Source organism: Osmerus eperlanus, chromosome 22 (genome assembly GCF_963692335.1).
Source record: "Osmerus eperlanus chromosome 22, fOsmEpe2.1, whole genome shotgun sequence".
NCBI classification, from domain to species: domain Eukaryota; kingdom Metazoa; phylum Chordata; class Actinopteri; order Osmeriformes; family Osmeridae; genus Osmerus; species Osmerus eperlanus.
This window is the reverse complement of record NC_085039.1, coordinates 8,762,751-8,786,989: the sequence shown is the minus strand read 5'-3', so window position 1 is coordinate 8,786,989 and position 24,239 is coordinate 8,762,751. Positions and strand designations below refer to the sequence as shown.

The window sequence follows — 24,239 nt, the reverse complement described above, 5'->3', positions numbered from 1 at the left end:
CCCAATCCGATCATTGTAAATCTAACGGGTCTCCCCCTCGTGTCTCTCCAGGACCTGGAGGAGCAGCTGGACGAGGAGGAGGCGGCCAGGCAGAAGCTGCAGCTGGAGAAGGTGACGGCCGAGGCTAAGATCAAGAAGATGGAGGAGGACATCCTGCAGCTGGAGGACCAGAACTCCAAGTTCCTTAAGGTGAGACAAGGAGAGGAACCCCCCCCCCAATGGAGTAGATACCAGGGGGGCAAGCCCCAAGGACAAAGAGCCGTTAACGGTAACAGGTCCGACTACGATGGCGTGGGGAGGCAGCTGGCAGTCGAGATGACAGAAGATCCCTTTTTCCGTGTTAACAGGAGAAGAAGCTCCTGGATGAGCGTGTGAGTGAGATGACCTCTCAGCTGTCCGAGGAGGAGGAGAAGGCCAAGAACCTGGGCAAGGTGAAGAACAAGCAGGAGATGCTGATGGTCGACCTGGAGGGTGAGGCTCAAATACCCGCCTCTTCATTCACGTGTTGGATACTTCACACAGTGCCTTCTAGAACAGAGAGAAAGACCCCCCCAAAAATAGCACACACAAGGACATGAGGATGGAGAAAGTGAGAAGTTCAGATAGATTTTACACCCCTAGGTGAGGTTGCAATTTGTTTTTATGTGGGTGCAACTGTAACAAAACGGAAGTCGGTGTGCACCTACAGGGTCTTAATAGCTCTCTAAGGGAAAGATCTTGTTAGGACCAGTGACTTAAGCATTGAGTCATGGACAATAGTCTTCTGACCTCTTAGTGACCCTATGCCCCCCCCACCTTGTTCTTTCCCTCTCTCTCCCTCTCTCTCTCAGAGCGCCTGAAGAAGGAGGAGAAAACTCGGCAGGAGCTGGAGAAGGCCAAGAGGAAGCTGGACGCAGAGACCACAGACCTGCAGGACCAGATCGCTGAGCTGCAGGCCCAGATAGAGGAGCTCAAGGTCCAGCTGGCCAAGAAGGAGGAGGAGCTGCAGGCCGCTCTGGCCAGGTGAGCCTGAACTACAACACCCACACATCACCAGGAGTCTGTGGAGCCTGAACTACAACCCCCACACATCACCAGGACTCTGTGGAGCCTGAACTACAACACCCACACATCACCAGGAGTCTGTGGAGCCTGAACTACAACACCCACACATCACCAGGACTCTGTGGAGCCTGAACTACAACACCCACACATCACCAGGACTCTGTGGAGCCTGAACTACAACACCCACACATCACCAGGACTCTGTGGAGCCTGAACTACAACACCCACACATCACCAGGACTCTGTGGAGCCTGAACTACAACACCCACACATCACCAGGAGTCTGTGGTGGACACCTGGGGACCCAGGGTAACCCCATGACAACCAGGTAGCCTAATCACTAGTCAGTTTAATCCTCAGTTTGCACAGACACACATTGTTGTCGTCATCCCCCCCCTCTCGCCCTCTTTCGATTTGCTATACATCCGGTCTCCATAGCAACAGCACTCCCGGCTATTCTACAGCGCACTGGCCGAAAGGCTGCAATGCAGACATGCTGAGAAGAGTGAGTGTGTGTGTGTGACTTGGCTTTGAACTCCGGGATTACGACCGGAGACCCAACCCAGCTGCTCAGTGTTCAGTGGCACCGGTTGGCCGGCTTAATCATCGCATGCCACTGCCCTGACTTACTGTCGATCTCAATACACACGTTCCAGCACGGGGCTCACTGCTCAGCGATGCACTTCCCCCCCGGGGGCATGTCGACGGTGATTGATGATGTCCTCCATCCAACCCATGACCTGAGCGTTTCCACGGCAAGGAATAAAGGGATGAGGCTGGCTGCCACAACGGATCGTATCTCAGGCGACAGGGAATCACTCACAGACCTGTTTGTTCTTCAGAGTGCCATTTCAATAGATTTGGAGGGATCTGGATGAAACAAAAACTCGACCAGATATGGCTTTTATAAGGGTTTTTATACCATACAGCGTCTGGTATAAAAACCACTTTCTACTTGAGTCCAAGTATTACCTCAGTCTAGGAGTTTGATTAATCCAAGTCAAATTCGCAGTGATCCGGAGGCGCAGTGGAAATATTCATGGCCAGCACGTTCGGTTGTCACATTTAATTAAGTCCCCACTTTCGTGAGTGAAAGCTCTGGCCACGTACAAATGAGTTCCACTTCCTGCAGAGCTAATTGGAATGAAGGTTAATTGGAATCGGTTAGATGTGACGTTGTACGGCTGTACTGAAGACAGAGACCATATTTGGGTACAGGCGGAGGTCCATGGAAAATGGCTGTCTCATGGATTATCCCCTGAAATCGTGATTTAGTCACAGTGCTAAACGATTTAACTGACGATACATTTCCAGAGTCATTGACAGTTTTAGTTGTATTGAGTTACCAGAGTCTGGATGCTGTATATGAAGTAGGAAACGGCTTGTTAACCCCTATTATGGTGTCAGGGCTCCACATACTGAATTTCTGTTATGATTCAACCACCGGAATCGTTCGTTTATTTTGGCTCTGGGCCTATAGTCTGTTTTCCTCCAGAGAACTTAAGCTATAACACTCAAGAATGTCTCAAGAATGCTGGCATGAGTCTAATCTAGCCTGACCACCAGCAACAACAAATACGCAATCTCATTATGGCCCCTTGTCAATGGCATTACTTCCTGACTTAAACACAAACACACACACACATATACATAGAGGCAGCCAGAATAATACCCACTGACACTGGTCCCTCACCACTGAAAAGCTTGTTATACTGCCACCATGTGTTCACTGGCCTCCGCCGCCACACCACAACACGAGCCTGCCAACCGCTTCTAGGAATCGGGTCCATTTAACAGTCTGAGGACTGACGTCACATTTCTATATACCCCATAGTCTGTTTGGCTAGGATATTTCATTACAGTTCACAGTACCGTTTTTCATATGTAACTTGACGCTGCAGGTCATCTTGATGTGCCCTGTGACGGCACCTTGGCGTTTGTCGCACTCGACACCTTTCGATAATATCACGGCTTAGTTTTCTCGATACTTATTTCGAACTGGAGTTGAATCAGCTCTATACTTATTTAGAACGGGAGTCGAATCAACTCTATATTGACTTAGAACGAGAGTCGAATCAGCTCTATACTTATTTCGAAAGGGAGTCGAATCAGCTCTATACTTATTTTGAACGGGAGTCAAATCAGCTCTATACTTATTTAGAACGGGAGTCGAATCAGCTCTATACTTATTTCGAACGGGAGTCAAATCAACTCTATACTTATTTCAAACCGGAGTCAAATCAGCTTCTGGTTTTGCTCTCTCCTTCAGGGGCGACGACGAGGCGGCCCAGAAGAACAACGCCCTGAAGCAGGTCCGGGAGCTGCAGGCCCAGCTGGCTGAGCTGCAGGAGGACCTGGAGTCGGAGAAGCTCTCCAGGAACAAGGCAGAGAAGCTGAAGAGGGACCTGAGCGAGGAGCTGGAGGCCCTGAAGACGGAGCTGGAGGACACGCTGGACACCACGGCCGCCCAGCAGGAGCTCAGGTACCCAGGATGGGGGAGGGGCTTACAGTTCATCACTTCCTAGCCCTAACCCAGGCCTGGAGGGCCTTACAGGCTTACAGGTCATCATGTTTGGGCTTCAAGTCATTCAGGAATTGAATGCAAGAAATTGCACAAGGGACGAAAGAATCTTTTAACATTTTTTTTTTTGGTTGCCAGATAGGTCTTCCTGATCCTTTTTTTTTTGTACCGTGTTCCCCAGGACCAAGCGAGAGCAGGAGGTGACCGAGCTGAAGAAGACCATCGACGAGGAGACCAAGAACCACGAGGCCCAGATCCTGGACATGAGGCAGAGGCACTCCACCGCCCTGGAGGAGCTGTCTGAGCAGCTGGAGCAGGCCAAGAGGGTGGGGGGCCTCCGTCACGTCGCACGCCACGCCTGCCAATCATGCTCCCACCCGCACCACATATGATTACACACACACAGCATCGGATTGATTTTTTGGTGTGGTGTTTGAAAATTTTGTTTTGGGTTCTCTTGATGGTATCCAAATTCAGCAACGCTGTTCTAAACAGAGTGTAGCCTTTCCAAAGTGAACCGTCAACGATTTTGGATCTCCCAGTACAGTTTCTGACTCCCCCCCCCATCTACCTGGCTTCCTCCTGCAGTTCAAGTCCAACCTGGAGAAGAACAAGCAGGGTCTGGAGAGCGACAACAAGGAGCTGTCCAGCGAGGTGAAGTGCCTCCAGCAGGCCAAGACCGAGTCGGAGTACAAGAGGAAGAAGATGGAGGGCCAGCTGCAGGAGTCCATGTCCCGGGCCACCGAGGGAGAGAGGGCCAAGGTGGAGCTGGCCGAGCGCACGCACAAACTACAGGTCAGAGGGCAAAACTGTCTGGGGTTTGGATGGGAGGAGGGGTGTCTTTTTCGTTTACTGTAACAAAACAGATGTTGAGTGGATTTCAAAGCAGCTCGGGACAACAAGCAAAAGAAGAAAAAACCAAACGATTTAATCACCTGTCGTGTTAGCGGCCTTTGTCGTCCGTGTCGTCACTGTGGTTATGACAGCCTGGTCGCTGTTTTAAGAGAACCTGCGTATGTGTGTGTGTGTGTGTGCAGACGGAGCTGGACAACATCTCAGCGCTGCTCGAGGACGCCGAGAAGAAGGGAATCAAGCTGGCCAAGGACTCTGCCAGCCTGGACAGTCAGCTGCAGGACACTCAGGTGAGACGCCACCTGCCGGACCTAACCCTCCGTGGAGGGAGACGTCTTCACCACATCTTCACCCTCACTGTCCACCGGGTTCCACCTAGTACCTCAAACCGTGGCTCGTTCCGTTAGCTTCAACGTAAGGTTGAAGAGTAGTGCTGTGACTACTACTGAACTGGTGTGTGTGTGTGTGTGCGCGCGAGCAGGAGCTGCTCCAGGAGGAGACCCGTCAGAAGCTGAACCTGAGCGGACGTATCCGTCAGCTGGAGGAGGACAAGAGCACCCTGCAGGAGCAGCAGGAGGAGGACGAGGAGGCGCGCAAGAACCTGGAGAAACAGCTGCACAGCCTGCAGGCCCAGGTCAGGAACACACACTCACTCACATCTACATATACCCATATAGATCCCCCATATGGAGTCAGTTGTGTTTTGTAATAACCCTGAAGAGAAGTGAAACACATGCAGTACTGTGCAAAAGTCTTCGGCACACTTGAAAACGTGAAAAAAGTCAAGCAAAAATGCTTTAAGAAACATTGAAAGAAAATAAGACAATTTGTTGCAAAATTGCACTCTCACACTGCCGCCCAAGTACAGAAGACAATTTTTTTTTTTATAGTAGACAATATTCATGTAAAACAAATATTAAGTGCCCAAGATTTCCGCACAGTACTGTAGACAGGACATGTTTAATCCTCGTTTCTGTTTCCGACTTCCATCCAGCTCTTCGAAACCAAGAAGAAGCTGGATGAGGACGTGGGGGCTCTGGAGGGTCTGGAGGAGGTGAAGAGGAGGCTGCAGAAGGACATGGAGCTGACCGCCCAGCGCCTGGAGGAGAAGGCCTCCGCCTTCGACAAGATGGAGAAGACCAAGAACCGCCTGCAGCAGGAGCTGGACGACCTCACGGTGGACCTGGACCACCAGCGACAGATCGTGTCCAACCTGGAGAAGAAGCAGAAGAAGTTCGACCAGGTAGGCGGCGGTTTGGTCTACACACACCGCAGAGCCTTAAAAGAAATCTGTGAATCATTCGACCTGGAGTTATCACTTCATGATATCTACTCCACCGAGTAACTTGCAGCTTTTAAATGAAACCTGACCTAAGCTTACACAACGTTTATTCTTTAACCCCACCCCCTCACCTGCTTCTGTCTTCCCTAGATGCTGGCTGAGGAGAAGACCATCTCGGCCCGCTACGCTGAGGAGCGTGACCGCGCGGAGGCCGAGGCCAGGGAGAAGGACACCAAGGCCCTGTCGATGGCCCGGGCCCTGGAAGAGACCCTGGAGGCCAAGGAGGAGCTGGAGAGGTTCAACAAGCAGCTCCGCACCGAGATGGAGGACCTGATGAGCTCCAAGGACGACGTTGGCAAGAGCGTGAGTCCCGCTCCCGCAGTGCTGGGTGGTGGTTTTTTACGTCAACGTGGGGTTTTACGTTAAGTCGCTGTCCGTCTTGATCACAAAATGATCACTACAGGTGTAATAAAAGAAAGAAGAAAAGCACTGATTCCAATTTGTGATGTTTGCTTTGTTTAATTACTAGACCATTGGGTGGGGTAGGTGGGTGGATGGGTTGGTGGATAAAGAGTGAGTTTTGATTGGGTAGCCAGTTGTCTCGATTTTTTGGACGCGTTTTGCTGACCCCCCCGCGGGGTCGTGCCTCTCCCGACAGGTCCACGAGCTGGAGAAGTCCAAGCGCACCCTGGACCAGCAGCTGGAGGAGATGCGGGTGCAGCTGGAGGAGCTGGAGGACGAGCTGCAGGCCACGGAGGACGCCAAGCTGCGCCTGGAGGTCAACATGCAGGCCATGAAGGCCCAGTTCGACAGGGACCTGCAAGCCCGGGACGAGCAGGGAGAGGAGAAGAAGAGAGCCCTGGTCAAGCAGGTGGGCCGCTGGGCGGAGGGCGGGACATGCCAAAGAACACAGAATCAATGACACTTTGATTAAGACCCAGTTACCCCAGACATGGATTAAGCCTAGTCTTAAAGTAAGGGAACCATTCAATGAAGATCTCCATTGGAAAAGGTGTTTAGCCTAGGACTAGGGTTAATCCATATCTGGGAAACTAGGCCTAAATGTTATACGTTTATAGTTGGATAATAGTTGACGTTTATTGACTTTTTTGATGTGCTCCGAATCCTTGCAATCCGATTGAAAGAACTTAGATTAGTTTAATAGCATTCTCGAAAAACCCATCACGCAATCAACCTCCGTCTGACCTCGAATCACTTCCTCGTCCGCCCCCCAGGTGCGGGAGATGGAGGCGGAGCTGGAGGACGAGAGGAAGCAGAGGGCCCTGGCCATGGCCGCCAAGAAGAAGCTGGAGATGGACCTGAAGGAGCTGGAGGCCCAGGTGGAGGCCGCCAACAAGGCCCGGGACGAGGCCATCAAGCAGCTCAGGAAGCTCCAGGTAGACCCACGCTCAACACACCACCAGCTGTACAGTACCTGCTCCAGAGGAAGAGGGGAATGACTGGTGGCGGCTGGCCTGTGTGTGCTTGTCCAGGCCCAGATGAAGGACTACCAGAGGGAGCTGGAGGAGGCCAGGGCCTCCAGAGATGAGATCTTCACCCAGTCCAAGGAGAACGAGAAGAAGCTGAAGGGCCTGGAGGCTGAGATCCTACAGCTGACAGAGGTCAACACCCACATTTACCATAACACACACACACCTTTGTGTGATTTGCTGGATGTTGATCTCTGATGGTGTAGACCTTATTTGACTTCCCGTGTGTGTGTGTGTGTGTTCAGGACCTGGCGGCTTCAGAGAGGGCCCGTCGCCACGCCGAGCAGGAGAGGGACGAGCTGGCCGACGAGATCTCCAACAGCGCATCCGGAAAGTGAGTGTGGCCGTCTACGTTTCACTACACTTTAATTTTTTTTATCACAAATGTATTTTTTTCCATAAAAGAAAATGACTAACAGGTAAGTATCTGTCCATGGTGCAATTAAACAATAGCAAGAACCTTCAGGGTTTCCCGCAGCACTTTTCAGTTAAGGCGGCCGTCTAAGCAACACGCCTGCCGCCTTAACTACGTCGTTCAAAAAAAGTATATATTTTATTATTTTTTTATACCGATATCTGCCGTTGTCCCGTTTCCTCCCTTCCATTCCAAACCGTGACCAACGCCAGTCTCGCTTCTCTACAGAACGCATTAGTGTGTCGCACAAACTAGACCCCCCCCCCCCCCCTCGATCTGAGACGTAATGAGCATTAAGCCCGGCGTGTGTGTTGTCCCAGGTCGGCCCTGCTGGACGAGAAGAGGAGGCTGGAGGCTCGCATCTCCCAGATGGAGGAGGAGCTGGAGGAGGAGCAGGGCAACATGGAGCTGCTCAACGACCGCTTCCGCAAGACCGCCATGCAGGTACGGGCAGGCAGCCTCACTCCACACTGTGCAACACGCACAAACAAACACACAGGCATCCCGGACATCCAGATTGTACCCTCCTGTCCTCTCACCCTGCCTCCTTCTACTCTTCTACCCCTCTTCCCCCTACCCCACCGCGATCCCTCGCCGCCCCCCAGGTGGACACCCTGAACACGGAGCTGGCCGGGGAGCGCAGCGCCGCCCAGAAGAGCGAGAGCGCCCGGCAGCAGATGGAGCGGCAGAACAAGGAGCTGAAGGCCAAGCTGGGCGAGCTGGAGGGAGCCGTCAAGTCCAAGTTCAAGGCGTCCATCAGCGCCCTGGAGGCCAAGATCCTGCAGCTGGAGGAGCAGCTGGAGCAGGAGGCCAAGTAATAAACACACACACACACACACACTACAGTGCACTGACCCACCACACACACCCCCACGACACACATCATTCCCCCACAGCAAGCCACACACCCACATGAGAGCTATAACGTTGCAGCAACAAGGGATTTACGAGTTAACAAATATCATGTTGGCTGGCTGGTAGGATGGCTGGTAGACCAGAATTTAGAGGCGTGCTGAAGTCCTCATTGGGTCCTTGGGTATACTGTGGATGAACAAGTGGATGAACAGTCCATTTAGTCATTTAGCAGACGCTCTTATCCAGAGCGACTTACAGCAAGTACAGGGACATTCCCCCGACGCAAGTAGGGTGAAGTGCATTGCCCAAGGACACAACATAATTTTCCACGGCGGGGAATCAAACCGGCAACCCTCTCATTACTAGCCCGATTCCCTAACCTGACTCCTCAGTGGGATTTCTGTAACTACAACACTGTTCAGCCACCCAGCTAACAACAGTGCCTTGTTGTGAGCGCCAGTCACAACCCAGGGAGTGTTTACTCAGTGAGTAATGGGGTCTGCTCTTTCCTGATGCTCGTTTGCGTCTCTGCGAGGCGCTGAGTCATGCTTGACCCCTCTCCCACCGCACAGGGAGAGAGCGGCGGCCAATAAGATCGTCCGACGCACCGAGAAAAAACTGAAGGAGGTGGTGATGCAGGTTGAGGACGAGCGTCGCCATGCCGACCAGTACAAGGAGCAGGTGAGTGAAGGCCTCCTGTGTGTGGCCGTCCGGAAATAGCCGGCTTTAAATAACTGTTACGGAGTACAGAAAGGGAAACGGATGACATGGAGATCTCTCCATTTTTCTCTCCCAGATATTGAGTATTGTTAGATCAGCCTTGGCTCAGCAACATTCTCTTTATCATCCTCTCACTCTCTCTCTCACTCTCTCTCTCTCTCTCTCTCTCTCTGTTTGCCTTCTTCTGTTCCAAATTGATATTTGTATTGAGATCTCTCTCCCTCTCTCCCTCTCTCTCTCTCTCTCTCTCTCCCCCCCCCCCCCCCCCCCCAGATGGAGAAGGCCACCTCCCGTCTGAAGCAGCTGAAGAGGCAGCTGGAGGAGGCGGAGGAGGAGGCCACGAGGGCCAACGCCTCCCGCAGGAAGCTGCAGAGGGAGCTGGACGACGCCACCGAGGCCAGCGACGGGCTGACGCGCGAGGTCAACTCCCTGAAGAACCGCCTCAGGTGAGGGGAGCCGGGCCCTGGTGGGGGCTGGGCACAGCCTGGGGGGGGCTGGGCACAGCCTGGGGGGGGCTGTCAGTGTACTGGCTGTATTTCCTGAGTGTGTGTGTGTCCTCTCAGGCGTGGTGGCCCCGTCAGCTTCTCCTCCGGACGCACGGGGCGCAGGAACCTCCAGATCGAGGGCGCCTCCGGGGACGTATCCGAAGACGACGCCGACAGCCGCACCAGCGACCTGAACGAGACGCAGGCCTCCAACGCAGAATAGCTGCTCCCCCTCCCCTCCACCTAACCCTAACCTGTCTATATACACACCCAGCTAGCCGCCTCCCCACCCAGCCGACCCCCCCTCGCCACTAGCCTCCCCACCCCGTTACCTGCCTATCTACCCAGGCACCTACCAGTCTTCCTGGCAGCATGCACCTCAGACCTCCCCAGCCCTCTACACCAAGCCCCTCTTCCTCTCCAGGGGGTCAAAGCTGCCTTACTCTGTACACCCCCGCCTGGCCTGCCACTGGGCCACACGCTCCCCGCCAACAAAGAGCCATGACCCCTCCATATAGCAACCTCCCTCCTCCAGGCTTGGCGTATTATGCGCTTCTTGCTAAACAAGAAAGTATACTTAGGGTACAGGTGCTTTTTCTCTTCTCTCTCTCCCTCTCCTACTCTTTACATGAATGAAGTGCTTGCAGGTGGGCGTGGGAACGCAGGAGGATGTTGGTTCCGCTCCCAGCCGCGCGACGACCACAAGGAGAACTCTCACTTAAGCTTGTTGTCTTTTTGCTAACCAACGACTACGAAGTGTCACTTTGTAAAGCCACGTACCACCCCCCCCCCCCCCCCCCGCCCCCCCCAACACACACCCACCCCTCCACTAGCAGAAGTAGGCCTCATCACTATAGTGTTCCCCCCCTCCCTCCTCCCAGGATAGCCCGCCCCACCTGACGACACGGTCACCTGACGACACGGTCACCTCCATCCCATGGACTTTCCAAGCTGCCCTTCACTGCACGAGCCTCTCTCCAACGTGCACACTGACGGTGTCGCGCCTACGTAGACACACTACAGCGGAGGTGTACCCCCCCGTGGAAGTCAGAAGAAGAGAAAACAAGGACTGGAAAAAATGTATTACTGTGAAGAAAACAAAGGAGCCTTCTCTCTCTCCAAGGCGTCTTGTCTGGACGCGTTAGAAGAGCTTCGGGGGAGGGGCTTGGAAACGATAAGGTCTCTGAGGTATCCAGTCTTTTTTTCTTCTTTTTTTTTATATATATATATATATAATTTTCTGTGCGTGTGTGTGTTTTGACTAATCGGAGCACTCGTTGATGTATGGTATAGATGGGATCTATGCTTGGATGGTTATTGGTGCTGGAAACTGCACAGAACTGCACAACACAATGGATCTCTGTACCTGGAACTCATCACTCTGGTAGTGTCCCCGTAATGTACAGGTCGTACGTTCGATTTCACTTGATAATGGCCTATATAATAATACAAATAGTAATTTAAAAAGTTCAAGCGCAGAGATGGGGTTCCACCCACAGAAAGGAGGCGTTGTCGTCTCCCGACACAGGTGTGTCTGTGCCACAGTTTGGGACCGCCCCCTTCCCCTCACTCCAGACCCCCCAGCCCGGTCTCTGTCGAACGTCCCACCAACATACACGCCCTCATCAACACTCAGCTAGACATTCCTGGACACGACAGCCATCTACTGGGAATGGCGCCATCTCGGTCCTCTACAACCAGGAAGACACTACAGTCCCTGGTGATATTTAAACTCGCTAGGAAACAAGCCTCAATATCCAGATTCCTCAACCCTCCGCCTCTGGTTTCTTTTGATAACCTGGTGTCGTCGTTCAAATGGATTGCGAGTTGGAGACGAGTGACTCTCAACCGACTCCATGTCAGTTGTAATATGTTTCTTTAAAGTGCCTTAGACACTAAAGAAGAGCATACGTGGACTATACATGGGTGTACGCCCGTATAAAACAAGTACAAACACACGCGTTGACAGTATTATAACGTGTTGGGGGGAAATCCCAACCAGGAAAAAGAGCACTACTTAACTCTTGTGTATTTTAATTTGCTTCTTCAGATCATATCCAGTGCGTCCTGTTCATGCATCCCATTCCTAGTCACCTTCCCTAGGTAGAGCGTGGGTCAGAAATCAGTGTTATAAACTAGCGACATGAGATGTGGAGCCTTCTGCTTAGCCCCGCCCCCCCCCATCCCCGTCGAGCAGGAAGTGATTTAATTTGGTTAAAAGCTTTAACATCCATGAGTCTAGTTAACTCTTTATTTTTTATCATCCTCAAAACTGGCTGTTGACAACCAGCCATTTCAACTGCAAATACTCCCATTTTATTCCTTGTATACCTTGTATTTCTAGACAGTGATTTTTTTGTAAAAGACAAATAAAGCATAATCATTGTAGCGTGTGTGGTTTGTGTGGTTTGTTCCAAGCTGTGCAGCGATTTGAACGTTAACTGTAATTGTTCAGAGCAAGAAAACATGGCAGTCATACTGAAAACCTCCTCCCATTTTTATTTCATAATTGACACACAAAAATAATCTACAAAAAGGAGACCGAATTAAGTAACCAGTTACCATGAAATGTTATGTTTAACCCCCCAAATGTCACCCCCTGCTCCAGTCACAAAAGAAAAATTAAATTCTTCACCATGACATCCTGACAGACCACAGACGAAACACTCATGGTTACATTTTAAAGAGAATGTCAGAATACACACTCACTCATACACACACACACACAGGCTGACCAATACACCCCATCTAATGCTAAGGAACACTCATCTTGGGCGCCATTCCTGGTGCGGTTGGTCTGACAAACAGCTGTTAGAGGGAAACTGGACAGACTGTAAAAGGAAGTGGAACGAGGGAATGGAAGAACGGTATTGAGAGGTATTCGGCAGAGGGAAAGGTATTAAGGTTGAGAAGTAGTCGTACATAAATACACAAACATTCACAACTCCCAGAAATACACTGACAGTTGGGTAGAGGTTGAAAGCCAAGCGACGACTTGCACTTTTGCATTGAGCATTTATAGTCCTGCATAGTTCTTTAAAACTTACAAACTAAGGCGTTGTGTTATATTGAGTTTTGACTTGTTTGACTTGATAAGCAAAACAAAAAATATATATAAAATTAAAAATTCAAGTAGGCTACATTCTCACATTTCTCCCCTCTCTCACAGCCCCACTCATCTTTCCGGAAGCAAAACCTGCTTCACATTTCAAGTGTTTGTTTTTTTTTTTTACCAGAAAAGGTCCAGTGTAATATACAGCACCAAAGACACACTGAGCAAGAGAGGGGAAAACACACATTCACCCACACCAAGAAGGGGATCTGCTTTCACTCACTCACACACACACACACACACTTGTAGCACAGACTGACCTGGGAAGAAAATACAGTATACTTTATGTTTATGTACATACACACATTCAATCAATCCCATCCATTCACACACACACTGCTAAACTTTTTTTTTTTCCTTTTCTTTTTTTTGTCCCTGTGTAAATTACAAATAATTTATCAATATTCATATTAGCTACTACCTTTAACAGTCATTGTGGGAGCAGAGGTGACTTGAAACAGTACAACTCTATAGACAATGATTCCCTATGTTGAGTCTACAGGTCTGTCCACACCGGGAGGGAGTCATGAACACCAAAAACAAAAAATTATTCATATTCAATCTGGGGTTGTTTTTTTTTTTACTGCAAGAACAAACAAAAAAAAGTCAAATTATTTCCACTTTGACTTAAATACAAGTAACATTACGTGTAGCGTCCTCTCCTGTTCTCGATCTCACGTTCCACAGTGATCAAGGTCGGTCATGTAAACATGTTGACGAAAACAAAACAAAATTAAAAGAATAGTTTTCATTGTTAACCCCAATGTCCTGTGTCCATACCCGATAATTAAAAGTTACAATTAAATTAATCAACGTCATAGTGAGAGCAAATTGATTCTTCAGGTCCTTTCCAAAGTGGTGGGATTGAGGCTCCTCCCACACAGCTTGTTACATCATCGTGATCCTGTCAATCAAAGTGATCCTAGTGGTGGATGTCTCCAGGGAGGTGGTGATGTCACCAGGCTGGTCTCTCCATCCTCCTATCTTATTGGTCAGTGGGACTTCCTCTTCATGTCTCCACCCTGGCTTTGGTTCGCATCTGTGTGGGAGGACAGAGTTATCCGTTACACAGGGACAAGGTGTGTGTGGGAGGACAGTTATCTGTTACACAGGGACAAGGTGTGTGGGAGGACAGAGTTATATGTTACACAGGGACAAGGTGTGTGGGGGAGGACAGTTATCCTTTACACAGAGACAAGGTGTGTGGGAGGACAGTTATCCGTTACACAGGGACAAGGTGTGTGGGGGAGGACAGTTATCCGTTACACAGAGACAAGGTGTGTAGGAGGACAGAGTTATCCGTTACACAGAGACAAGGTGTGTGGGGGAGGACAGTTATCCGTTACACAGAGACAAGGTGTGTATGAGGACAGAGTTATCCGTTACACAGAGACAAGGTGTGTGGGGGAGGACAGAGTTATCCGTTACACAGAGACAAGGTGTGTGGGGGAGGACAGTTATCCGTTACACAGAGACAAGGTGTGTGTGGGAGGACAGTTATCCGTTACACAGGGACAAGGTGTGTGGGAGGACAGAGTTATCTGTTACACAAGGACAAGGTGTGTAGGAGGACAGAGTTATCCGTTACACAGAGACAAGGTGTGTGGGGGAGGACAGTTATCTGTTACACAGAGACAAGGTGTGTGGGAGGACAGTTATCCGTTACACAGGGACAAGGTGTGTGGGAGGACAGAGTTATCTGTTACACAGGGACAAGGTGTGGGGGAGGACAGAGTTATCCGTTACACAGAGACAAGGTGTGTGGGGGAGGACAGTTATCCGTTACACAGAGACAAGGTGTGTGGGAGGACAGTTATCTGTTACACAGGGACAAGGTGTGTGGGAGGACAGAGTTATCTGTTACACAGGGACAAGGTGTGTAGGAGGACAGAGTTATCCGTTACACATTGTGTAACAGTGTGTGGGAGGGGGAAGATGCATGCTTCTGGTGTGGAGAGAAACACAAGAATGCCGACGACCACTTATTCTGAGTCAGGCTGGCAGGTTTGGGAGACGGACGCGACGAAGAGGGGCAACGAGTAAACCAGATGCTGAACAACAAGACGTATGGAGGGAGGGAGGAGTGTTTACCTGAGAAAGCAAGCTGCAAGTGGGGAGGTAGTGCAGGCTGTGACCCTGACTGGAGACTCTTATACAGTTCTGAGGAGAGATGGAGGGAGGGATGAGAGGTATGGAGGGACAACAGGTAGGTTTCAAGTGTACAGATGGGGGTAGAGGTGGATGGAGAAAGGGGAGGAGAGAACATGAAAGTGAAGAACAGTGAGTGCAGCGTTACAGCAGAGAAAGAGGGGAACAGGATTGAGAGACAGGGGATGGATGGATGGATGGATGGAAGGAAGGGTGAGAGATGGGATGAAAGAAGGAGACAGGGCAGTGAGAGGGGTACAGTGAGAAGAGAGCCTTGTTGGCACATTGAAACTTGAGCCGTTCCACCCCAGTGTGGTTACATCACATAGACGACACAACAACACACACACACACACACACACGGGCTAAAAACCCCGCTAGACTACTCTGCAAAAACGATAAAAATGGCCATCGTTTTTCTTAGCGACAATCAAATAAAAATGTAATACCTCGTCTAGACATTTTCCCTTAACGGTTTTTGATATAATTCCCGCCACATGCTTGGAAGCGAAAAGCTTCCACATTCGATTCAGCTGAATAACGGGGGGTGGGGGGGGGGAAGCGGCCCGTTGGGCGGCGTGGGCGGCACGCTGACTCACCCATGAGCTCGCTCTGTGCCAGGGCGTATCCTGAGTTGGCGCCACTGGCCCCTGGCACCCCGGGGGGGCTGAAGTTGAGCAACGAGGGGAACTGGAAGGGCAGCGACACGGGCACCAGACCCCCCAGCATCCCGAAGCCCAGGGGCAGGGAGGGGGGGCTGCCCAGCAGGGTGCCGCCCGCTGAAGACACCTGCGGAGATGGAGGGAGGGCAACGGGGGAGGGGGGAGAGAGGAGGAAAAGGAGAACGATTTTAGTTAAATATAAAAAAAATGACTTGATTCTAGAAGTCTCTTCACTTCCACGTGGGTTGACTGACCTGTGACAGGTGGGAGGTAACAGGAGGCGTGGCCAGGGTTCCCGTCAGCGCCCGACTGCCGACGGATTTGCTGCCCTGGCCGGCTCCGCCCGCCGCCCTCTGCCTCTGCTGCCCGTGGCTGCCGGAGGGGGAGGGGCTGCCGGCCGGCGACATGCCCATGGGGCTGCTGCTGGCGTTGGCTCCACCGCTGCTGACCGACGGAGCCTTCTGACCCCCGGCGAAGCTGTAGATCCCCCCGCCCCCGGCCTTGGCCTGGCCCCCGCCCTGCACGCTGAAGGGGGGCCGGAAGCCCGAGGCCTTGGGGGACTGGTACTGGTGCTGCCCGGCCATCATCTGGGGGAGGGACAGGCCATGGGAGGGGGAGGAGGAGGGAGGGGAGGGGGAGGAAGAGGGCGGGGGGGTGGGGGCCGGGGGCCGGGGCGTGAGCTTGATGATGGGCGAGCTGCTGCTGTGGGAGGACTTGGTGAGCGTGGCCTGCATGGGCGTGATGAAGTTGGACTGGTGGTGGGGGTGGTGGTGGGCGTGGGAGGGGAGCCCCTTTGCCTGGGGGTGGGAGGACGAGGAGGAGGCGGGAGAGGAGGAGGGCGAGGAGGAAGAGGGGGGGCAGAAGGACTGGGCGCCGGGGTGGGAGTTGGCGCGGGACTGCGGGGAGGGGGAGGAGGATTGGGGCAGGGCCCCCATGTGGCCACCGTTGCTGCTGCCGGCGCCGCCAGCTTTGGTGCCGCTCTTGGCCAGTCCGGACACGGCCATGCCCGACGACGCCTTGCCCGCCCCTGGGGAGGCGAAACCCTTCTGGTGGGGGGGCAGGAGGGGCGACGCTGTGGGGGGCGGGCGTGGCTTGGGCGGGGAGGGGGACGGCGGCGGGTGGAGTTTACTCCCTCCGGCCAGCACGCCCGTCCGGTGGGAGGCCGTCGCCGCGCCGACGTGCCTCTGCGCCTGCCCCATGAGCCCCACCCCTTTCATCAAGCCGTACGCGTCCCCGCCCCGGACCGTCAGCGCCTGCCCCGCCTGGAGGCGCGCCATCGAGGACACGGAGGGAGAGGTAGACGCCGTCGTCATGGCGACCATGGAGGAGGAGACGGAGTTGGCCAGGGACATGGCCACCAGAGGGGGGGTCTCCATCTTGGAGAGGGAATGCTGTGCGGAGGGGTAGTGGGGCGCCACCGAGGGCGGGGAGGAGGCGGGGACCTGGAGGGGCGGGGGGGAGAGGGGGCTGTCCCCGGGGCCCAGGCCCTTGGCGGCGTTGCTGAGCAGGGCCAGGGCGTGGGAGATGGAGTCGAGCGAGGGCGCCGTCAGATCCTCGTCCAGGGAGTCCGACAGGCAGATGGGCTCCGAGGGGCAGGCGGGCGAGGAGGAGAGGGGCAGGCGGGCGCCAGCCAGCGCCATGGAGGAGGGCAGGGAGGGAGGGGTGGTGGTGGGGAGTCTCTGGATCCACGGGCCCTCCTGGAGACACATCACAGTTATTGGCCAGTGCTCCAACAACAGACGCCACATTGGGTTTACGACTAGAAGCACAACCCTGGGTGAGGGAAATGGCTGTCACTCACCTTGGCTTTGGCCTTTGGACCAGGGACCATCCTCTTCTTAGCTCTGGGGAGACAAGTAAACATGTTTAATAACACTTTCCCTGGGAGTTAGTGCGAAAAGCTAAAAATAAAAACGCAAGGTGTTGTTTGAAGGGGGGGTGGAGGGGTGGAGCACTTACAGGTTGCCAGTGAGGTGACTGTGTACAGCACGGCTCTCCTTGAACAGCATCCTGACAAGATGGACGACAGCGTTACACAATCTGTACTGAAGTGGCGACACGTGCACATCCCTTGACAGCCAAAGGTCAAAATATCCCAAAACATGCGCAGTGAAACAGACACACGTGAACACACACACGCGCGCGCGCGTCAACAAACCTGGCCTGCATCCAGCCCTTGGGCCACAGTGGTTTGACTTCATTCTCCATGAAGGCCTTGAGGTAGTCCTCCACCGACAGAGAGCACTGGGCCTCCAGCTCGTAGCAGCTCAGCTTCACACGCACCAGGTTACACAGCAGGCCCCTGCGCACACACACACACACACACACACAGTGAGGAAATGAGAGTTGTCTGAAGCGCCCTAGTTTGAGGTCGACACCTCCGTAACGACTCTTTGACTGAAGAGAGGCGAGGTTACCTGAGCTTGTCGTCCCAGACAAACTTCTTCCTGGGACCCATGACCCTCTTGCCTGGCTTCTCCTCGTCCTCCTCTTCCCCAGAACCGTTCTTCTCCACCTCCTCAGACTGCTGCCTAGGAGACACACACACACATACTTAAGTACCCTGTGTTTTACCTCCAGAAGAGGAAACTCTCTTACTCAAGCGCTGAGGACAGAGGAAGCACATGGTTCTTGTTTGTACACCACCGTGATAAGAGTAGCTAACCTTTACTGGAGGAACCACAGTAAAAAAAAAGATGTCTGATTTGCTCAGTGGGAATCCTAGTACAGAAGCAGCTGTGTGTGTGCGTGTGTGTGTGTTCTTACTTGGCAGCCTTGGCCATGCAGTCCATGTTGTATTTCTGGATCTGCTCGGGCATCACACTGCACACGGCCAGCTTCAGCTTCAACAGGGGCGTCCGCAGGCGGTCATCCTGAGGGGGGCGGAGAGAGAGAGAGAGAGAGAGAGAGAGAGAGAGAGAGAGAGAGAGAGAGAGAGAGAGAGAGAGAGAGAGAGAGAGAGAGAGAGAGAGAGAGAGCGAAAAAGAGAGAGAGAGAGACAAAATAAGTGAAGGAAGAAAAAAAAAAAGAGAGACAAAAAGAACCAAAAGCAAGAAGAAGAACACGAGGAGAAGAAGAAGAAAGCGAGCGAGGGGGGGGGGGGGGGGGGGGGGCGAGCGACAGCTACGTCACCTGGATGTTGAGGCTCAGCTTCTTCAGGCGTTTGAGCAGGGCCTCCTTGTTGCAGGGCACGAAGGCCTCCATGTGGGAGTAGACCTGCGAGCGCACCGCCACCGGCTGCTCCTGCACCTGCAGCTCAATACTGGAGGGAGAGAGAGAGAGAAGGAGGTAGAGAGAGAGGGAGGTAGAGAGAGGGAGGGGTGGAAAGAGGAAGAGAGAGAGGGAGGTAGAGAGAGGGGGGGGTGGGGTGAGAGGGATAACAAAAAAAAAGAGAGAGAAATAAAGAGAAGGGTGAGAGAGAGAGAAAGGATATATTCAGACGGAGAGAGTAGAGAGGGATGAAGGGAGAGAGAGATGCAGAGAGATTACAAGCCGGTCCCGAACCAAGCCGTTTCACACCTACAGCTGGACAGAAGAGGAAGAGTTTGAAGGGAAAAACGGGTTTTTCAAAAGAGGCCAAACTCACTCCAGCAAGATGTTATTCATATCCAGGGTGAAGAATTTCTTCCTGCCTTCTTGATCAAACTGCCGCGATGCCTGAGGGGAGAAATGGTTGAGTCAGCATACCAGTAGTACACTCCATACTGGGCCTCACACACACACAGACACACCCCTAAGGCAGTTTGTGTCAAGTCTTTGAAAGCCTCTATCTTTTCTCTCGCTCCATTTTGTCCGATTCTCTCATGCACTTTTGGCCTCTTTCAGCTGCTGCCCTCTCTACCTTTCCTTTCCTGAGGCAGTCTCACTATACCTCCAACCCTGGCAAGGATAAATTACAAGGCATTCTGGCTGGCCTCCTTCCAAATCACGAAACATTATAAAAGGTTAGTTTTTTTTGTTTTTTACGTACACAACCTACACACATCTACTGTCAGTATGTGAGCAGTTGCAAAATCTTCCAAATTCAGCAAAACAGGCCAGAGCGCTGTGGATGATACATGGGTGTTGTCAACCAACTCACCGCCCGTAGGTCCTCGATCCGTTTGGTGAGGGGAGGAGGCAGGCCGTCCGGGAGGGGAGGGGGGGATAGGAGGCCTGCTGAGGCTCCCAGTCCCCTTCCCAGACCCCCTCCTCCCACCTTCGGCCCTGGAACTCCAACTCCCAGCAGGCCGTTCTCTCTCGCCGACGAGTGCGGCGCACTCGACTCCAGCAGGCTAAAGTCCAGTCCTCCTAGGCTAAAGTCGCCTAGGAGGTCCTGCAGCTCCTTCTCGTTGGCCGAGCCCAGCAGTGACATCATGGCGGGGTCGGAGGTCAGGTCGGCCAGTGAGACGTCATTGTTGGCTGCGTTGCCGTGCATGTGGGAGTTCGCTAGCATGTTGTTAGCGCGGGGGGTGTTGGCCAAGCCGCCTGCCAGGCCAGGGTGCACCGCGCTGGGGTTGACCTTCCGCAACTCCTCCTTCTCCCGGGTGAAGCGACGTAGCATAGCCGCCAGGCACAACGAGTCCTTCATCAGTTTCTTCCTCTTCTTCTTCTCTGGTCGATGGATGTTGTGAGACGATACTCTACGTGAGGCAGACAAGGGGGGAGGCGGGGGGAGGCAGGGGGAGGCGGGGGGAGGCAGGGGGAGGCAGGCACGCAGAAAGAAAGGAGAGGGAGGACACAGAGGGAGGACACAGAGGGAGGACACAGAGGGAGGACACAGAGGGAGGACACAGAGGGAGGACACAGAGGGAGGACACAGAGGGAGGAGAGAAAAGGAGGACATGAGTGGCCAAAATAAAAAGAGCAGTCAATCATTAGCCAGTTATGACGTGTTATCTTGTATAACGTGGCAAAGCCTTTCAAGTAATTCAGGGGGAATATGGCTGATAATAGCCATGCTATTTTTGGGTGGGAGGTCTTTAGGATTAGGTGGGGGGCGGGTGTGAATGGCAGTGGAGTCAGTTATTAGCCAATGAGAGCGTGTCTAATGGACTCATTGTGTGGTAGAGAGGCCTGTCTGTCATAATGCCAGGCAGCCATTCTGTGTCATGGAGGACAAGCATGCAGAATCCTATGCACTTAGCTAAGCACCGAGAGGAAGATATGCGCTACAAATAGACTAGATAAGGTGAAGTATGAAAAACAAGTGGTGTTTCAATCAAACAATAATTAAAAAATTTACTTTCAAACCTGCCTTCCCATTTAAGTAAAGCTCTTGCAGAAACGGTGCTTATAATGTTAGCCATGACAGTTGCACACATCACTGTTCAAGGACTTTCAGTAATAAAATAATATACCTTCTTGACACACGGAATCAAGTAGGTTTAGAAATAATGTCGAGATAATATTCAAGTGTTTACTTTTTTTTGTTTTGTTGTTTTACACCTTGATTAAGGTGTAAAATCAAATCAAAAAAGTGTAGCCAGACAGACGAGTCCTGCTGTCATCTCACCCTTGCTTGGGCACTCTGTTCTTCCTGGGCTTCTTCTCCTCCAGGCTGTTCCCTTCTTTTCTCTTCCGTCTCTTGATCACTTGCTCCTCTCCATCCTTGAGTTTCTGCTGAAAGGCGGGATAGAACAGAATAGCAAATGATTCGTTCGCAGAACATCCCACGGCAGGACCAACTTCAAAATAGTTCGGCCGTGTCGGCTGAAACAGACCAAAAGAATAAGTGCTCCACTCAACACCTCCTCGCAGGTAGGCTGGTCATACATACACAATGACTCCCTCTACAGTTATTCACTTCGCGGGCGCTTTCAGCCCAAGCGACGTGCGACTGCCGCACGTGGTGAGCTACGCTAGGCTGCGCCGACTGACGGCAGCTCTCTCTGGGGCGTCTTACCCGGGGTTCACCCTCCTTGGCCCCGTCTTCGCCCTCGTCCTCCGAGGTGGCGCGGAACTGCAGCGTGCCCGTGTTGATGTAGAACCCTCCCAGCTTGGTGGTCAGGGAGGCGGGCACCAGCTCATCGTACTGTCACGGGAGGGGCAGCGGTTAGGAGTGTCGGGCAGATGCGAGAGCTCAGACTCTGAATACAGAGTGACCGTCCTCACAGCTAAAACAACATGGCTCTGTGTGGATGACGAGGTTCGCCAAGGACGAGAGGCAGTTGGGAGGCAAAGCGCTCTCAAATATCCTGGCCGGGGTCTTACCCCTGTCGCACTCCATGTTAAATCACTGGGATATAATCAGTTACATCAGATATTCCTAATAATCAGTCATTATAAACAGAATTAAGCAGTGCGAAGATGCACAGTTGGATATATACAGTATATTATACCGAATTAAAGTTGACCGGATGAAAGTATTATATTGCTGAGGCAAGAACGCTCATTCATTCATGCCAATAAAGCGTTATTGAGTTGAATTTAGTTTAAAGGAGGATGCACAGAGGTAGAGAGGTTGAGAAGGGAATACTGACTGCTTCCGAGTTGTCTATGAAGGGATCGGTCTCGTCGTAGCCAAAGCCTATGTCTATCAGATCCTGCATCCTATCCTTCCTCTTCTTCTTCCCAGCATTCCCCTGGGTCAAAGATAGACAACGGTTAAAAGTTTGGTCATAAAACTGATAGTATGCCACGCACAACAGTCATACTGACTTTGTGCTTGTTCCCTACTGGAAAAAAAGAATTGCAATAGCAATTGGCTGAGATGGTGCCACCTGAACTTACATATTTGTTTTCAAACTTTTTAGCCATGGCTTCGACCTGCAGTCTGTCTTTCTCATCGTCGTTAAAAGGGTCGTTAGGGTCGAGTACAGGGGCAGGGACAGGGGCAGGGGCGATACTAGGGGGGGTCTTCTTTGCCTGGGGGGAGGGAGTGAAAGCGAATGAAAAAAGAAATTCAGCCAATAATATGACCCGTAAACTATAAACAATGCACTGCTAATCAAAACACAACGCAACATTACGTCAAAGTAATGTTGTTGTATTAAAGGCAAAGCTACTTAACCATGCGCCATGGCAATATCAGATTTAGCCCCTTTTAGCATTGAAATTGCTACATTCTTCATTACTTTATATTACTGCCATTGACATTTTGACACATACTTTAAATCATCATAGTAAAGTCTTCTAAAAATTGTATGCATATATCATACAAATCTATCAGCAAAGACGGGATGGCTCGATCTCATAACATTTACATAAATCCCCATTCCCCGACCAGCTACATCCTGGTACTTCCGTCCCACTCCATCAGCGGCAGTGATCTCCAATCTATCACCCATAGACAGCGGAGTGAACTGCACTATGTGGCATTTTCTAGTCCTGTAATGGCTGTGTGTGTGTGTGTGTGTATAGGCTTGGTAAGTTAAAAACCCATAGGAAACAGGTAGCTCCATAAGCTTGATCACGCAACGAGCAAACGGCTTCACATCTCACGTGCAGTTGGAGAGTTGCAACTTGGCCAAGCTAGTGTGGATGACTGAATGAATGGAAGAACTGGGGTCTTTTGTGTTAAGTCCATGAATGGTCATTTTGCCACCACGCTAGTCCGAGGGAGGACAAGGTGCACTTCCCCCTAGTCAGCAGTGACAAGCACACACTACCAAATGCAATAAAAATATGACTCTCGACTTGGCCTAGCACACTGTAGGGTCATACCTGGAGATTTTGGATGAGTTCGCTGTAATTGAACTCGGCAGACGATTGATCGCTGGGCTCGGACAGAGAAAGGTTCAATCGCACAGTAATCTTCTTTGCTTCAGCCTTGTCCCTGTCGCCAGCTTTGCCGAAAAGACCACCATCTCCTGCCCCGGTCGCTATGGTGTCGGCCTCCGCATCTTCATCTAAGTTGATGTCGGCCTCATCATCCAACCGGCGTTTCCTAGAATCCGAGGCTGATCCACCAGCGAAGGCCGAGAGGGTGACAAATTGTACTTTTCTCGGTTCGGCCATTTGGATGAGCTGCCTGCCTGAACCTCGCTCCGGACAGACAGCGACAGCGCGAGCTACTTCGCGAAACTACTTCAAATTGGCGAATTCAAGGGTGTTCCGCCTAGATGCAAAGGCTATTTAGTGCCTAGTAAGATGTAAGGGGGCCTCCGCACCATACGAATACAATTTCAGGGGATAAGATGGTCGGGGAAAAGTTGTTTTTTTCCGTAGCTACTTGCATCCTCAATTGCTATGGGACCGAGACATTCACAGGAGCCATCTTGGATTTCGGGAGTAAATAAAATATCAGACGGAGGTCACTGGGCCTGCGCGAACATCTACAACGGAAGCAGCGTGAGTTTAGGGGGGTTGGCGTATCCAATCAAAAAATGCCCTATTTTAAAGCCCGCCTCTATCACAACAGGCGATAATAAGAAAATCGTAAGGTGGTCCTATTATTATGACCTTTACAAGAATGTCTGAATGCGGTAAACGGACATCCGAACAATTAAAAGTCTGTCACAGTTGGATTGAGTGAATATATAGTCGGTCAGAGTTATTAGAGAAAGAGGAATCCTTTATGATGCTAATCTTTGCCTGTCTATTCAGTGAGATGGGCTAAAATGCTGAATTGTGCGTTCCTCAACAATGACCAACCACAAACACCATTCCAAACGGAAACAAGCCCTACACTGTAGAATGGCTGAGCGTTCGACATCCGATTAAGACATTGTCT

General features: G+C 51.9%; 2 protein-coding genes across 3 annotated transcripts in view; one reads left to right on the top strand and one right to left on the bottom strand.

The window, feature by feature from the left end:
* Positions 1 to 12,052, top strand: part of LOC134008795 (myosin-10) — a 48,687-nt gene extending 36,635 nt beyond the window's left edge. The window contains exons 25-43 of the mRNA XM_062448323.1: positions 52 to 189; positions 348 to 471; positions 831 to 1,002; positions 3,314 to 3,526; positions 3,747 to 3,891; positions 4,154 to 4,360; positions 4,603 to 4,707; positions 4,899 to 5,051; positions 5,412 to 5,660; positions 5,850 to 6,062; positions 6,358 to 6,570; positions 6,935 to 7,096; positions 7,193 to 7,321; positions 7,435 to 7,523; positions 7,925 to 8,048; positions 8,210 to 8,418; positions 9,032 to 9,140; positions 9,453 to 9,625; positions 9,743 to 12,052. Of these exons, the coding sequence (XP_062304307.1) occupies positions 52 to 189; positions 348 to 471; positions 831 to 1,002; positions 3,314 to 3,526; positions 3,747 to 3,891; positions 4,154 to 4,360; positions 4,603 to 4,707; positions 4,899 to 5,051; positions 5,412 to 5,660; positions 5,850 to 6,062; positions 6,358 to 6,570; positions 6,935 to 7,096; positions 7,193 to 7,321; positions 7,435 to 7,523; positions 7,925 to 8,048; positions 8,210 to 8,418; positions 9,032 to 9,140; positions 9,453 to 9,625; positions 9,743 to 9,887 (3,072 nt within the window). The 3' untranslated portion in view covers positions 9,888 to 12,052. The remainder of the gene's footprint in view (positions 1 to 51; positions 190 to 347; positions 472 to 830; positions 1,003 to 3,313; positions 3,527 to 3,746; positions 3,892 to 4,153; positions 4,361 to 4,602; positions 4,708 to 4,898; positions 5,052 to 5,411; positions 5,661 to 5,849; positions 6,063 to 6,357; positions 6,571 to 6,934; positions 7,097 to 7,192; positions 7,322 to 7,434; positions 7,524 to 7,924; positions 8,049 to 8,209; positions 8,419 to 9,031; positions 9,141 to 9,452; positions 9,626 to 9,742) is intronic.
* Positions 12,053 to 12,140: 88 nt separating this feature from the next.
* Positions 12,141 to 23,832, bottom strand: ubn2a (ubinuclein 2a). Of its 2 annotated transcripts, none has more exons than XM_062448331.1 (17): positions 23,231 to 23,832; positions 22,298 to 22,432; positions 22,048 to 22,149; positions 21,471 to 21,599; positions 21,081 to 21,184; positions 19,668 to 20,208; positions 19,173 to 19,243; positions 18,719 to 18,848; positions 18,353 to 18,459; positions 18,004 to 18,117; positions 17,745 to 17,888; positions 17,546 to 17,596; positions 17,388 to 17,430; positions 15,841 to 17,283; positions 15,524 to 15,713; positions 14,868 to 14,936; positions 12,141 to 13,815 (listed from the first exon to the last, which is right to left on the bottom strand). In XM_062448331.1, exons 1-17 carry the CDS (start codon positions 23,522 to 23,524, stop codon positions 13,769 to 13,771), a joined length of 3,714 nt encoding a protein of 1,237 aa, XP_062304315.1. In that variant the 5' UTR covers positions 23,525 to 23,832; the 3' UTR covers positions 12,141 to 13,768. The 2 variants fall into 2 exon arrangements, with proteins under 2 accessions (XP_062304315.1, XP_062304314.1); XM_062448330.1 differs by having other exon boundaries at positions 21,081 to 21,187; positions 23,231 to 23,830.
* Between the last annotated feature and the right edge of the window lie 407 nt (positions 23,833 to 24,239).

Coding starts and splice junctions, on each gene's coding strand:
- ubn2a (XM_062448330.1), bottom strand. CDS start 23,524: ATGGCCGAACCGAGAAAAGTACAATTTGTCACCCTCTCGGCCTTCGCT. Junction 19,244..19,667: donor GGATCGAGGACCTACGGGCG/GTGAGTTGGTTG, acceptor TTCTCCCCTCAG/GCATCGCGGCAGTTTGATCA. Junction 17,284..17,387: donor GTCCAAAGGCCAAAGCCAAG/GTGAGTGACAGC, acceptor ATGTGTCTCCAG/GAGGGCCCGTGGATCCAGAG.